The 16,506-nt window shown below is 43.4% G+C and overlaps 1 protein-coding gene across 4 annotated transcripts in view; it reads left to right on the top strand.

Annotated features, from left to right (window-relative positions):
* Positions 1 to 7,077: 7,077 nt before the first annotated feature.
* ZDHHC21 (zDHHC palmitoyltransferase 21) overlaps positions 7,078 to 16,506 on the top strand; it is a 40,277-nt gene continuing 30,848 nt past the window's right edge. Inside the window, exons 1-4 of one of the 4 annotated variants that reach the window (XM_083420665.1) lie at positions 7,078 to 7,202; positions 12,795 to 12,910; positions 13,534 to 13,738; positions 15,228 to 15,326. In XM_083420665.1, the coding sequence (XP_083276791.1) occupies positions 13,585 to 13,738; positions 15,228 to 15,326 (253 nt within the window). In that variant the 5' untranslated portion in view covers positions 7,078 to 7,202; positions 12,795 to 12,910; positions 13,534 to 13,584. Of the gene's footprint in view, positions 7,207 to 8,068; positions 8,189 to 12,794; positions 12,911 to 13,527; positions 13,739 to 15,227; positions 15,327 to 16,506 lie in introns of those variants that run through there. The other 3 variants (XM_083420666.1, XM_083420667.1, XM_083420668.1) reach the window with 3 other exon arrangements.

Here is a 16,506-nt window from a genome sequence, read left to right on the forward strand (position 1 = left end):
TGAATCTCAGAAGCCAGAACAGCAAGAGGGATTGCTGCGCAGTGAAAGCAGCAATCCCTTTTGCTGTTCTGGCTTCTGGGATAGCTGCACAGCCTGCATTCGCTCCATAAGATGCACACACATTTCCCCTTACTTTTTAGGAGGGAAAAAATGAGTCTTATAGAGCAAAAAATACGGTAATTCATTCTGAAGTTGTAGCTTTTCCAGAAAGAAAGAAAAGTGAAATTTTCCAGTGTCCTAAATCAATAGAGATCTGATGAAGTCTGCATCTTTCACTTGAATTTGGTGAAGAAATGTTTTTCTTAGATGCTAATTTTATATGAAGTGTAAATATCTGAAAAGTTATTCCATTAGGCAGAAGTCATTGGACTGAAAGTGTACAGTACTTAGTGTGATTTTGATGCCATGTTCAAACCAGTTCAAAGCTTGAAGCAAACTGTCAACGGACAAATTTTAACATGTCGTAAGAGCTGTGTAGGGAAGCAGATGGTGCTGTGGGTTAAACCACAGAGCCTACAACTTGCTGATCAGAAGGTCGGTGGTTCGAATCCCTGCGAGGGCTGAGGGGTTTAGATGATCATAAATTGACTCAGTAAGATATGAACAAGCCTTTTGCCAGCTCTTGCAACCTCTTCTCTCCTCCTTTTCATAGCATGCAGTGATTAAACATGGAAGTCTCCAATTAACCACTGTTACCCTACTGGTGGGGGGACGTGGGTGGCGCTGTGGGTTAAACCACAGAGCCTAGGACTTGCCAATCAGAAGGTCGGTGGTTCAAATCCCCGTGACGGGGTGAGCTCCCATTGCTCGATCCCTGCTCCTGCCAACCTAGGAGTTCGAAAGCACATCAAAAGTGCAAGTAGATAAATAGGTACCGCTCCAGCGCAAAGGTAAACGGCGTTTCCGTGTGCTGCTCTGGTTTGCCAGAAGCAGCTTAGTCATGCTGGCCACATGACCCGGAAGCTGTACACCAGCTCCCTCGGCCAGTAAAGCGAGATGACCGCCGCAACCCCAGAGTCGGTCACAACTGAACTTAATGGTCAGGGGTCCCTTTACCTTTTAAGAGCTGTGTACATGAGAAAGGGCCAGTCTAGCTGTGACATTCTGGATTAGTTGTAGTTTCCGAGTCACCTTCAAAGGTAGCCCCATGTTGAGCATTACAGTAGTCCAAGCGGGAGATAACCAGGGCATGCACGACTCTGGTGAGACAGTGCACAGGCAGGGAGCCACAGAGAGGTTGTTTTCAGGAGCAGCATGTGACAAACGTAACATGCACACTATTCTCTATGAGCATAGAAGAGTTGCACCATAAGTGGAGTAACACCCAATCAATTGGGCGGGGTACACCTATTATTTATTACTGCTTTACCTGTAGGTTTATAAATCATTTAATGTGTCAATACAAATGGAGGTCGTTAATATTGCAATTGTTGTATAAGGAATTGCTATTTAGACTGGAGTGTAATTGAAATTAATAAAATTTTGTAATGCAGAAAAAAAGTAAATCAGCAAACCATCTATTCTAGCATGCAGGGGGGCACCTAAATTATATAATTTGGCATCTGAATGATTGGTATTAATAAGTGTACTGTATTACAGTTTGGCATTGTTATAATGCAGCTATTATTGTAACTGAAAACTTGTTGTTGTTGTTGTTGTTGTCCTGCAGGATCAGGCTAACCCGATGCTCCAAGCAGCAGGAGCAAAAACAAAACCATTCCCTTTGCTTCCGCGTTTTAGCCTAGCTGGCGAAGAGGGCGAGTTTAGTTCTACTCGCGCCCGACTTCCGTCACAAGCCGCAAGAGGGCGCTGTGCAACCAACCGTCGCCATGGAGACAGGGTCCCCGCGATCCTCTTTCTGGATAGCCGGATGTTCTGCAAGCTCGGAGCGCATGCGTAGTTTGCCGTTGTGGGTTTCGAGAGAACTGGGTTGCCATTAAGAGGAGGCGGTCTAGGGGCTGGGAGTGGACCCTGGCTGCTCCCATGGGCGTAGCCAAGGGGGGGGACAGCTGCCCCTCCTAAATACTCAAAAATCATTTAAAAACATTAAAAAGACTCAATTAACTGCTGTTCTGCCCCCCTCTCCAGCAGAAGCCTGCCCCCCGCCCTTAATGTCCTCTTTTGGAGAGATTTTTACTGGTGATCTCCCCCAAAAAACCTCAACAACTCCCCCACCCCCCCAAAAATACTGGGCTGTGGGGGAGGGAGGTGAAGGGCATAGCTATCAACTTTTCCCTTTTCTTGCGAGGAATCCTATTCGGAATAAGGGAATTTCCCTTTAAAAAGGGAAAACGTTGACAGCTATGGTGAAGGGATTAATTGAAATTGTTAAAGATTGGTACAGTATTTAAGAAATTTAATTTTTTGTAAAGATTCTATAAGGAAAACAGAACGCAGCAAGAAATAACAAGTAAAGGTATCGGAGAGGAGATCAGTGTAAATGAAAACATGAGACTTACGGTTTTGTTACATATGATTTTATTTGGGAGTTGTCTGCTTATTTTGGAATTGTTTGTTGTAAAGAAAGTATATTATGTGAATACAATAAAATAAAAATGTTATAAAAAATAAAAAAAAATGGAAATGGAAAAAATAAATAAATCCTAGCTACGCCCATGCCCCCATAGAAGGGAAGGGAGCCCGGGGGTCATCTAGTCCAACCCCCCTGCAGTACAGGCAACTTTCACCCATCATAGGGCTCAAATGACCCTGAGATTAAGAGCTGTATTGTTGTTCAGGATACACAGAATGCATGACTCCATTAAATGGTGCAGCAGATATTGCCAGAATCTACCACTATATGTCAACAAGCTCCAACCATTGCTTATTGTGCGTTCCATCATGCATGTGTAGTGAATGTGAGATTTGAAATTGTTCTAGTTTATTTCCAAACTTGAGTCTAATCCTACTTAAAGCATGTATATTACAGCACTCACAATTAATCCAATAAGTACTTTTTTATTTTTACCAAATACATATCACAGTGCATGTTGAGAATCTTTAAACTACCCATTTCATCTATTACAATTTAGGATCTGCTTAGGACTTTTGCTGGAGGGCAGAAGTCAGACTAATTTAGAGTGGGCATCATGCCACTCAGACAGATGGGGGGTGACGTTCCATAGCCAAGAGATTGTGTATGTGCATCAGTTATGGGTGCTCAAGGCATTATTCCCAGCTGGGAGCAGTGAAACTGCTGTCCATTCTGAGCTGCTTATGGCGACCAGCCATCGCAGATTTGTCTCAGGCCAGAATTCTCTTAAAATATTTCTGTTTCATAGCCACATAAGGGGAATTTGCTGGACTTGAATAATGTGTTGGCAAATTGTAGTTGACCTTATATTTGGCAATTTTTTGTCAGAAAATAACTTTGCAGATGTGAAACGTGGGATACCCAACTTATTTGCATATTTCTGTTAGGACTCCCCCAAATATTTTGTGATCTGCAAAATGGATGGCAAGGATGCCCGCTGGAAATAATGAGAGCCAGCTGAATGCTCGTAGGAAATAATGGGAGCTACAAATTCTAATTGGCACAACTGGGTTCCAGTAAAATAAAATAAAGCTACAAATAAAACAAGGAATAGATTCTTAGAAGGAACACATCAATACAGCCTCTAGAATTGGAATGATGGTACCTGGAACTGGGGTGGTCCTCACCACACTCCAGTTCCTGAAGGTCTGTCCTTGCTAATACCAGTTAGTGATCACTATCAAACCACAGAGCCTAGGGCTTGCCAATCAGAAGGTCAGCGGTTCGAATCCCCGCGACGGGGTAAGCTCCTGCTGCTCGGTCCCAGCTCCTGCCAACCTAGCAGTTCGAAAGCACATCAAAATGCAAGTAGATAAATAGGTACCACTCTGGCGGGAAGGTAAACAGCGTTTCTGTGCGCTGCTCTGGTTCGCCAGAAGCGGCTTAGTCATGACCCAGAAGCTCTACGCCGGCTCCCTCAGCCAGTAAAGCGAGATGAGCACTGCTACCCCTGAGTTGTACACAACTGGACCGAATGGTCAGGGGTCCCTTTACCTTTATCAATGTGATTAATGATATGTTCCATTCCTGTGGCCCACTCCATCCCTTCTAAATATTATTTGTTTTATTCGTAGGTTATTCTTTTGTTTCAATCATATGCAACTGGAAGTCACAGCACTCAATTAGGTATTCTGATAATTTCTGAGTCTCTAGTTGGAGGCATATTCCAGATTACTTATCACAAGCGAATTGCCCCTTAAAATAACATTCTGTAGTCTGCACCCCTGCCATTCTTCCAGTGTCCATTTATATGAAAGAAGTGGGACTGTAATTTCTAATAGGGAGGACATTTACTCCAGAGTAATATGACCTACAATGAGTATGATCTTCCAGTATCTTCTCACACCCTGTTGCACTCCTGATCAGTGTGGTTCAAATATTGTCCTTCTCCTCAAAATACATTTTTATTCCTCCTAAACATATTTACTCAGAGGTCCCACTGCAGGAGTGCCAACTTGGCCCCACGATAGTGGGTGCCCGAGTCATGGGTGCCATGCAGGTTGCATGAAACTGGCATTGAAATTTGTGGGTGCCCAGCCCCTTCATAAGGAATTTTGTGGGTGCTCAGGCACCCAGGGAGCCGGCCCCTATGTCCCGCAGAGTTCAGCAGTACTTATTTCTCTTTTTAAAAAAATGTTTAGGGGTACAGTGGTACCTCAGGTTGCATACGCTTCAGGTTACAGACGCTTCAGGCTACAGACTCCGCTAACCCAGAAATAGTGCTTCAGGTTAAGAACTTTGCTTCAGGATAAGAACAGAAATCGGGCTCCAGCAGTGCAGCAGCAGCAGGAGGCCCCATTAGCTAAAGTGGTGCTTCAGGTTAAGAACAGTTTCAGGTTAAGTACGGAGCTCCAGAACGAATTAAGTACTTAACCTGAGGTACCACTGTACTATCCTTTTCACTCAAGAAAATTGCCATTTTATAGTTCAAATTGGGAAAAATAAATACAGCAAATGGACAAAAGTCAAAGATTCACAAAATGTTTATGGGTATGCATACCCCTGCGTCACCCCAGAAAAAAGGCACTGCTTATTTCCTAAAAAAGCATGTTTAGGATTGCACCCAAAAACCCACACTGGTGGCTGCAAACATGGAACCAGCTGAATTCTGAACTCTGAATTCACGGTAACAGTAACATTCAGCCTACAATTGTAACACCACGAAACAATAAGAGGCATGTAACTACGAACGCGGGTGGCGCTGTGGGTAAAACCTCAGCGCCTAGGGTTTGCTGATCGGATGGGCGGTGGTTCGAATCCCCGCGGCGGGGTGAGCTCCTGTCTTTCGGTCCCAACTCCTGCCCACCTAGCAGTTTGAAAGCACCCCTAAGTGCAAGTAGATAAATAGGTACCGCTTTCTAGCGGGAAGGTAAACGGCGTTTCCGTGTGCTGCGCTGGTGCCGGCTCGCCAGAGCAGCTTCATCATGCTGGCCACGTGACCCGGAAGTGTCTCCGGACAGTGCTGGCCCCCGGCCTCTTAAGTGAGATGGGCGCACAGTGCTGGCCCCCGGCCTCTTAAGTGAGATGGAGTCGGACACGACAGGCCCATACAGGCAGGGGTACCTTTAACTACAAATGCACCTTTAAGCAAATGTTCCCAGACATGACACTAATTTGATAAGTTAGCATTGGCTCACTTAAAAAACACCCAACTATTTTGGAGCAGTTTCAGGGCCGGATTTAGGTTTGATGAGGCCCTAAGCTACTGAAGGTAATGGGGCCCTTTATAGGTCCAGCTGTCCTTTGTCAACAAAAAATTGTCCCTGTTTTTTTGTGTTGAAGATATGCTGTATGGTAATTTATGGACCTAATAGGTATCTAAAGCCATTTGCACATAACAAATAGGAGCCTTGTTGTTGGTGTTTAGTCGTTTAGTCGTGTCCAACTCTTTGTGACCTCATGGATCAGAGCATGCCAGGCACTCCTGTCCTCCACTGCCTCCCGCAATTTGGTCAAACTCATGCTGGTAGCTTCGAGAACACTGTCCAACCATCTCGTCCTCTGTCATCCCCTTCTCCTTGTGCCCTCAATCTTTCCCAACATCAGGGTCTTTTCCAGGGAGTCTTCTCTTCTCATGAGGTGGCCAAAGTATTGGAGCCTCAGCTTCACGATCTGTCCTTCCAGTGAGCACTCAGTGAGCACATCCATTTCCTTAAGAATGGATAGGTTTGATCTTCTTGCAGTCCATAGGACTCTCAAGAGTCTCCTCCAGCACCATAATTCAAAAGCATCAATTCTTCGGCGATCAGCCTTCTTTATGGTCCAGCTCTCACTTCCATACATCACTACTGGGAAAACCATGGCTTTAACTATACGGACCTTTGTTGGCAAGGTGATGCTTTTTAAGATGCTGTCTACACAACACAAAACAAAACACCGTTGTATGTAGGTTTATTTTTATTTTTTTATCTTATATTTTGGAAATGTACATCCAGTTTTTTTCTCTTTCACTTTTTTGGGGGCTCCCAAGAGAGCGGGGCCCTAAGCTATAGTTTGTTTAGTTAGCAAAGGAAGTCTTTTATTTCGTTGTTTGTATTGTTGTATATTATGCTCAATGTATGTTATGTTCATATTTAATGAGGGTGAATTGTGTATTGGGTGGGTTATGTTATGTTGTAAATAAAATTCCAATAAATAATATATTTTTTAAAAAAGAGAGAGAGAGAGAAGTTAGCATTGGCTCGCTTAAAAAGCACTCAACTATTTTGGAGCAGTTTGGATCCGCAACCGAAGCGCGCCGAGACTGTTTGCAGGCGGCGTCTCTCAGGTTTGCTCACAAGCAACTCCCACCGGGGGCTTAATGCTCCCAAGGAAGTTTGCGCTGGGTTGTTATTATGATGAGAGCTTCTTCTGCTCTTCTCGCCTGGGAGACAGCAATTCCTCCACTTCCGTAGCTCCAGGCTTGCTCAAAGACTTCCAGCTCTGGACCAGGGAGAAGCGAGCCCTGCGCCCTCCCTCCCGTTGCTAGGATGCCTGCAAAAGCGCCAGGAAGTCGCTTTGACAGCAAAGGAGGCGAAGGGCGGGAAGCGCGCCGTGTCCTTCCTCCGACTGAGAGAGCATTTTTTTTTTTTTTTGCTTCCCCCTCGGTGCGCCTGCGCAGAACAGCAGCCGGAAGCCGGAGTACGGCCGAGTGCATGGGGTACATGAGGGTCGGCGGAGCCTCCCACCGGTGAGTGGGTGGAAGGGGAGTGACGCCAGGGGCCGCAAGGGGCGCTGTGGGCCGGGATGCTCCTGGCCCTCCTGCACTTGTGGGCAAGGGGAGGCAGAACTGGGAGGTGGTGGGAGGGAGGGAAGTGGGGCCGGGTTCTCCCTCTCCTTCTCCCTGTCCCTCTCCCTCTTCTTCTTCCTCTCCTTCTCGTCCTTCCTCTCCCTCTCCCTCTCCCTCTCCCTCTCCTTCTTCTCCCTCTCCTTCACATCTGGGCAAGAAGTCTCGCTTTCCTCCACCACCAGGGCCATCTGCAAGCCCAATGTCCCTCACCACCACCTCATGGTCCAAAGAACCATCAGACATGAACCCTTCTTCCCAAGCTTGGAGCTGGGAAGGGGTTGATGAACACACACCCTTTTGACACTTCCATGGAGCTTGTTGGCTTGCAGTTGAGGAGATCCAGGTGTCTCGGCCAGGCAAGGACCTATAAAGCCCGCTTGAAGGGGTTACACTGCCTCTGAAGGAGCGGGCACGTAGCTTGAGGGTGCTTCTGGGTCATCGCTGTCCCTTGACGCTCAAGTGGCCTCGGTGGTGGTGTGGAGTGCCTTCCATCAGCTTCGGCTGGTGGTTCAGCTGCACTCCTATCGAGTCAGCTTAACCACCAGGTTATATTACTGCAACACATTATTTGTGGCACTGTTTGTGAAGACAGCTCGGAAACTTAAGCTGGTGCAGAATCTGTGGTTGCTCACTGGGGCAAGATGGTTTGAGCATACAATGCCAATCCTGGCTTGACTACAGTGGCTACCAGCTAGTTTCCAGGGCCAATTCAAAGAGCTGGTTTTGACCTATAAAGCCTTAGACGGCTCAGGGTCGTAATATCTCGGGAACCACCTCTCCCCATATGAGCCAACTCAGACCTTGTGGTCATGACCTGAGGCCTTTCTTTGTGTGCCTCCTCTGCGAGAGGTCCAGAGGGTGCCTACACGAGAACCTGGTCTCCCCAGGTAGGTTCTGTTGGTTCCAAGCAAAAATGTTCCTCTTCTCCCAGGCCTATGGCTAATTAAACAATCTGTGTCCATTTAAACTTGGGGGAGGTTCTTGTTTTTGTTTGTGCTATGTTATATATTTTTGTGTTTCTATATTGTAAACCTCCCTGTGCTGTTTGGCTGAAGGGGTGGTATACAAATTAAATTAACAATAGTAATAGTAATAATACTGTTGTGTTACTGGCTTCTTGGTATCACATGTTTAAGAAAGCCCATTGTTTGCTCTCCTGGGAGGCAGGCCTGAGACTTCCTGGTTCTCTCTATTGCTTTGGAACAGAAAAATGTGGTGGTTGGCAAATACCTTTCTATTGCTTCTGTGATGTGTAGGGTTGGTGCTAGGAAGCTGCCATCTCATCATGGGCGTAGCCAAGGGGGTGGGGCCTAGATCCACAAATATTATTGAAACGCATTGCAAGTGCTCAATTATCTGAGGTTCTGCCTCCCCCTTTGGCTGCTCCCCTCCTAACAAAAATCCTGGCTACGCCCATGCATCTCATACCTCCAAAAATGCATTGCCTTTTTTGGGCATTACAGTTTTGGAGATGAATGGTGGTGGCTGCCCAACTTGCATACAAAGGCACTGCCAATGCCTAGTAAGCATGTTCATGGAGAGGGAATAACTGGCAGCACCAATAGCAGGGCGGACATCCCAGTGACTGGCAACACCAGTGCCTGGTAGGGGCAGAGGTTGCAGTGCTGAGTGAATGAAGCACTCACCTGGGGGCAGTTAAAAGGCAGTAATTATTTAACTGTTAGTGTTGTTTTTAAGTAACCAAATTTATATACCGATTTCTCAAGCGAAAGGCTTCTGGCCCTCCTGTGGCACAGTGGGTCAGTGCGTCTGGAAGGTTGGTGGTTCGAGCCTACCCAGAGACAGTTGTGGGGAGGATTCCTGTATTGGATTCGATGATCCTTGGGATCCCTTCAAATTCTACAACTCTATAACTCTAAGCGACTTAATTTGAAATATTAATTTAAGATACTGAAAAAGAAAACACAGGTTATATATAGTGTGTTGTATAAGTTAAGATATTTTAAAAATAAAGATCTTTACCAAAATCACAGGTTGAAAATTGCATGCTAAAATTACATGTCTAGGAAAGCTTGCTGAAACGAAAGTGCCTCCAAGTTCTACTTCTTCAGGTGAATTGTGTAGTCATTTGGTGCCTGCGGTCTGTCCCTTGTATGTAACTCATTCCTTGAAGAGCTCACATTTATCACAGTTGATTCATAATCCACGTTCCTTCAGCCTCTTGAGAACATGTTCCAGATTCTTCATATGATCCTCATCACTAGGTGATGTCACCCAGATTGTATCTATCTGGTCATAGTATCAATGCCTACCAAATTGTTAGTGAAGGTGCTGCTCCAAATACCAATTGGTTACACTGGAACAAACCCTTTTCAGGGTTGATGGTGGTCAGAAACTTGATTCCTCCTCTTCTTCTTCTTGCATTTGGAGATGAACCTGTGCCACATCTGGTTTCCTAAACTCCTTTCCTTCAGATAACAGTAAGAAAATATCCTCAGTTTGAGTCAGGGAGCCATTTCCCTCTCTTAGCAGTGGGTTAATGATCTCCATGAAGTCACCGCAGACCTGTTTCAGCTCATATTTTTTTGCCCATAATTAGATCATAAAGTTCAAGCTACCCATTGAACTAATGGCTATGAATTACTGGTTTGTGAAGTGCTTGGATGCCAGTATAAATGTTAAGTGATTGTTTTATTACCTGGCAGAAAATTATTAGAAATATACCTAGTTTTAATAGTTATTTCTACCTTAACCACAGTTGTGCTCCGTGTGTAAGCATGTACCAACTGATGTAGTAGGTCTGATGGGAATAATTTTTATTGGCTGTGTGAAAGCATGCTCTTTAGCTTTGGAGTTGGCTGAGATTAGCAATATTTGATATAGATAGTACAATTGAAGGTGTGAAATGCCTGCTAAACGTTTGTGTGGCACACTGGGATTAGCTTTTTAAAAATAGATTATTTGTTTAATTAAATTATCTGCAAATGGGTACTTGTGCTAAAAGGGCTGGTTTACAGCAGGGTCACTTTGGAAACATGCATACACCAAAGAAAAAGTTACCAGCACCCTGAAGTTCCCTTGGTTTGATTATAAACTTGTTGAATTCATTTGTTTTTAAATTAATGTTAATTGCCTCAAAGGCATTTTACAGATGTACCACAAAAATGGCTAAGAATAATTTCAAAAACAGTTTTTTAAAAAAACAAACCACAATGCTAAAAGCAAATAACTAAAGACAGGTTTAAAAACACTACAAAATTAACACCTAAGGCAGCTGGAGAAGCTTGTTGGAACAAAAATGTACCCAACTGTTGCCAGAAACTACAGATAACCAAGTATCCCTCCTGTATAGCACTTTGACAGCTATGCAAAGTTTGATAGCAGTATAGTAGTGTTCCCTCTGTAGTGCTTGGATTTTTCTTGATTCCGTGGCGCTTGATTTCACAACTCATGCTCTTTTTATTACGATAATTATTTGTCGGCTTAATCACTCTTGCTGTCACTAGGAGACTAATTGGCAGAGTTCTGCTGATAGACAACTTGCAGCGTGTTCCCAGCCATGCTTACTTTGCATTCAGTGGTATTTACTTTCCTGTTTAGGATCATCACAGCCGTACAGGGGCCTACCTGCGTGTACCTTGGGGTGGAAAACCTGTGGGTGTCCAGATGCTGTTGTACTACAACTCCCATCATCCTTGGCCATTGGCCATGCTGGTTGAGGGTCGATGGGAGTTGGAGTCCAGCAATATTTGGACAGCCGCAGATTTCCCATCCCTGGTATGCCTAGCTGTTATGCTGTTCCTTCCAATGGTTAATAGCAAAACTGCAATAATGCACCCAAGCGCAGCTGTGGGCAGGATTCCTGCATTATGGGGGGTTGAACTAGATGACTCTCAGGGTCCCTTCCAACTCTACAGTTCTATGATTCTATGGTAGTAAAAACGAGAACCGATGAAGCAGTGATGCTGGTCTTTCCCACAACCCCCTTACCAACATCATTGCCATCTTACCGAAATGTAAGCAACTTCACTTAACATGTGGAGGACCTTTGTAAAGGAAACTTTTTTAACTATGGTGAAAAAGAAAACACCTGTGCCAATTTTCTGATAGGGCAGATATCATAAGGGATGCAAAATCTGTTAATCTGAGCAACAACACAATATGCTAAAACAGCACCTATCGTTGCACATGTTGATGAAATTCTCAGCACTTATGGCACAGTACAGGAAAAAGTGTCAGGCAACCTGCTCTGTGCTTGATGGCGCTCACAGAATAAAAGGAGTTGCAACGGCTATTTAAAGCTAGTTGCGATGCGATGTAGAAGATTAAGAAAGGCTGTTCATGCAATCTGTGATATTCAAGGAAGAGAGGAATTTAGGTGGAGTTCAGTGGCAGTGTGTAGGTGTAGCAGAAGAAATGCGGTTTGACTTGTAGTAGTAGTAATGATAGTAATAATAATGTATTACCCTGCCCATCTGGTGTAGGACTTTAAATATGACTACCTGAATTCTTAATTGGATGCAGGTGCAGAATTTATATAGGAGAAGTTTGGGGTTGCTTGAGAGAGATTGGAAACACATTTGGTTGGTCTATACTTATGGTTTGTAGGCAAAGTGTGAAATTAAGAGTAGAGTAAAGCCGCCCCTTAGATAAATATCTGATTTGTTTAAAGTTTTTGCTCAAGTACAGCCTGTTCATAAACAAGTTGATCTGAACCTGTGGGAGTTTGATTCTACGTCACGATCAGATCATTTCCTAATGAAGTTTACACTGGCGGTAGTCTCCACAGGGATGATGGATCTATGAGTACATTTGGCTGATGGAATCTGAGGGATTTTTTTTAGTTTCCTTGCCAAGTTCTCTGTTTGGCAGAGCAAGTACTTCTGTTGAAAACCTAGTCCAGGAACGTTCATGTTTGCCTTGACTTGAATGCCTCCGTTTCTATAGCTCATTCAAGGGAGATGTTGAGAACACCTGTTAGTCTGGTTTAGTAGAGCATAAGACTCTTAATCTTAGTGTCATGGGTTTGAGCCCCATGTTGAGCAAAAAAAAAGATTCCTACACCGGACTGGTTCACCCTTGTGGTTCTCTGACCAGAGGATGTGGATGAGTTTGCTTAGAGAGGTGCAGCAATAACATTTCTTGCAGACCCTTTCCTGGCACGGCTGATACCACGATGTGGATGTGGTTAATGCCTCTTTGCAAGAGGGGGTAATTCTGGCCAGCTTGGAAAAGCTGTCTGTGATATGATTCCTAAGGACACCTATACCCCACCCCACCCCACCCCCCCAAAAAAGCTATAACAAGCCCTGGCCAGTTGCAAATATCTTGTTCTTATCTTAGGCAATGTGATCAAGTAGATGGTGGCTGTGCAACTTTCACCTTAAAAAAAAAGAAAAAGATTTGCTCTATAGGAATGTTTCTCTGTTATTTTTATTAGGGAAATATTTGTAGAGAATACTTTATGTCACAATGCCCCCATCACTAGTTGGCAGTAGAAACAGGATAATAAATCACCTATCTTTTTTAAAGTCTGATTTCAGGTGAAGTTGCAGAAGTGCTGAGTCAATGACTGGAATCAGTAATGGGCTTCATGAGAGCCAACAAACTGAAGCTTAATCCTGATAAGGCACAGGTTTTGTAGGTACGTAATATAGCTACCCTTCCCAGGTAGAATTGCCTATGTTCCTCCCTTATCAGCACCAAGCAAAAATCCTTATTATTATATTTTTTCCCCAACTTTTGAAGCTTTCAGCTGTTGCCCTCTTTTTTAAAAAAAAAAATATGATACTGTTTTATTGTTTATTTTAATGATGATGCTTTTCTTAGTGTGTTTTACTGTCATCTGTTTTGTAAACCACTCTAGGAACTATGTGCTGAATGTAAAGCCCCTAAAAATAAATAAGTAAAAATAATGATAAGCAATGTTTGTCCAGAAGTAATTATTTTTGTGTTTCATGTGACTTGGTCCCAGGGAAGTGTGTATAGGATTTCAAACTTGGTGGACAACAAGAAATGGAAGACTGGAAGCCTGTCTGGCTACAGGCCATTCAGTGATGTGTGGAATCCTATTTGATTTCCAAGTGTGAACCCTGGAGTGGCATCTCTTTCATGAAAGGGCAGTTTCCCTGGCTTAACTTCTTTCTCACCTACAGCTGAAGGTTGCTTCCTTCATGCGTGGTGCCATTCATTTGTGTGTTACTGACACAGCTTGGGAACGTTCATAAAATTGTTAAACTAATTAATGTTTTTTTCCCCTCCTTAGGCTTAGTGTCCCCCCCCCCCTTTCTGCGTGGAGCAAGCTGCCTTCAGATTATGTACAATGGGACTACGGATTCACTTTGTTGTTGATCCTCAGGGCTGGTTCTGTATGGGCCTGATTATCTTTGTTTGGCTTTTCAACACGCTCTTCATTCCAAAAATTATCCTCTTTCCACACTATGAAGAGGAGCATATATCACTGGTTACACTACTGTGTAAGTCACATTTCTCGCTAGTTCTTTTATTTCACTTGGACTGAGTGTGCCACTGCAGTCAGTTAAAAACTTTTAATTATTATCTGTTTGACTAATTGGGTAATTAGTTAAAAGCCAATCAAATGGACATATTACAGCAGTTAAATCTATCATATGCAGCTTTTTTTTGAGGCTTCTGAAGGAAAGAGTCAATTTCTTTTAATATCATATATAAAGGAATAAAAAAAAGTTCCCAATAACTGCAGAGGGGGGAGATGGTGATCATAGCAATATTTTCATTGACTTTCATAAACAAATCCACAGTTATTGTAACTGTGTTCAGGTAAGCTAATTTGATACTTCCATAGCTTTTTTCCAATATGTTCTGCATCAACTTTGTGCACTGACTATATTCTCAAGACAGGAGGCATAGAAACCGGTTTAACAGATTGTATGGAGATACAAACGGGAGAAGAGAGAGAGAAGGGAGCTGGCAGTAGGTGAGCTTGTGCAGAACAGATGGAGCAAAGAGATAAGAGAGAAAGAATAACCTGGATGGAGAGATGAATAGCTTTAAAAGTAAAGATCAGATGCTAATTTTGCCAATATCTGGATGCATGGCAACCCTAACTAAAGGAAAGGGGTGATTGAGAGTGCTCTCCTGGTAATTCTGCCTGCAAACAAGTTTGGGAGTGCTTTCAAGAATATCAATAGTTCACCCAAAACTTCTACATTGTACTCTTTTGCACATTTCCCCGTTCCTCTTCACAGCAACAGTGTTTTTTGAGTGTGTGTCTCCCGCTGTGATCCATCCACACATGGGTAGTGTTTATCCCTTCTGCTTTCCTCCCCAAAGAAGTAACTTTTAACCCTCTAAAGATGTACCAAGTGGTACCAGGGATGTATGATTTCACAAACAAGATTAGGCTTGACTGGGGTGTTTTGAGATTACTGATCCTAGCATGATACGTACAGGAAATATCGACTGACTCTCTGAGTAATCGATTTGCCATTTCCCATCAATGCCACTTGTATCTGTAAGATCATATTTTAACAAATATTTCACAAGTAAAAGTCTAGCGGCTGTGTTAGTACCACTCTTATTATGGGCTGTAGTACCACTGCAGCCCTTTAATATCTTGGAGTGGTTATACCCTTAGTCTACTGAGCTGGGGAGCAATATGGGAATATAGGAGAGGAAGTTGGTAGCATAGGCTAGACTCTCTGCCATCTGCCATGCCCATCAGTCTACTTATTCATAACCAGAAGTGCCACAAATCCTCACCGCTTCTGCCGTTTGTGCAGCAGGTCAGTCCACCTGTAGGTTATATCGTTGCTGTGTATTGCAGCAAGACATAGTCTGTATTCTCCCTATATTTTCTTTTGCTTCCAAAAAGTGGAGCAGTCTGCATTTGAACCTTCAGAGACATGCATGCAATTCATTTTCTTCAGTAATTTGAGAAAAGCCTGTTAAAATTTCCATTAAGAAGACTGCCGTTATATTTTACAGGTTACTACCTAGTTGCATTTTTCTGTGTTGTCTCATTACTGAGAGCCTCAGTAGCTGATCCAGGAAGACTACCTGAAAGCCCAAAGATACCAGTTACAGGTACAGTTTTGGTTTGCCTTCCTTTATGTTGTTGTTGTTGTTATTAAAAAAGGTGCAGTTTTGAATGTATTCCAACTAAAGGAGGTTCTGCCTAAGCATCAGAAAAAAACTTTCTGACAGTAGGAGCTGTCAGAATGGTCTCCCTCGGGAGGTTGTGTGCTCTCCTTCCTTGGAGGTTTTTAAGCAGAAGTTGGATGGCCATCTGTCATGGATGCTTTAGCTGAGATTCCTGCATTGCAGGGGGCCGGACTAGATGACCCTTGGGATCCCTTCCAATTCTATGATTCTGTGATTTCAGTCTGAGTTTTTGCCAGGGTTTGGGGCAGATATTGCCTTGGTTACCCTTCGCAAGACATGTGCTTTGATTGACTCTCCTAGATTTCTCAGCAGCTTCCAATGTGTTCACCACAATATCCTAGATTTCTCAGCAGCTTCCAATGTGTTCACCACAATATCCATCCAGTTTTCGAGCTGCCATCATGGACTGAGATCTGACAGTGCATTGGTGTGGTTCTGCTTTATCTTACAGCGAGGTTCCAGAATGCGGGGAAAGGAGAATTAAATGTTACCCAGTGGGTGTGAGCTTGTGAGGTTGCATGCAACCAAGTTATACTCATAGCAAACCTGTTGAAATTAATGGCCCTAAGTTAGCCATGTTATTTTCAATGGGTCTACTTTGAGTACAACTTACATCCATGGTGGTTTGAGTCTGTATTATCTCCCCTGCTCCTTAATATCGACATGAAACCACTTGATGTGGTGTGTCAAGGGATTTTGGTCACAGCGCAATCATTACGCTAATGGCATCAAGTTCTATTGCTCCTTTCTGTCTCTACCAGGTGTGATGGTGACATTTATTTAGCTGCGATAATATAAAATACTTTGTGCCCTGCTAGTTTTTAAATGAAATATTGGTCATAGTTTTTGTATCTTATATGCTGCTTAAACTACTTGGAGCAAAAAAGGGGTTATATAATAGCTAGACTTGCTGTAGATAGGAGCAAAGTGTATTAATCAGTAAGCTACTATGTATTTCTTTTAGGGGTTTAGCAGAAGCAAAGAAATGTTTTTGAAGTCACTGGTCTTGCATCAGTACCACTAGAAATTGTTCCAAGAAACTTTGCACCAACATATTTAAATCTATCAGATTTGCTTTCTGATAAAACATAATGTACTTCAT

This window comes from Podarcis tiliguerta (genome assembly GCF_965153285.1).
Source record: "Podarcis tiliguerta genome assembly, chromosome: 17".
Taxonomy (NCBI): domain Eukaryota; kingdom Metazoa; phylum Chordata; class Lepidosauria; order Squamata; family Lacertidae; genus Podarcis; species Podarcis tiliguerta.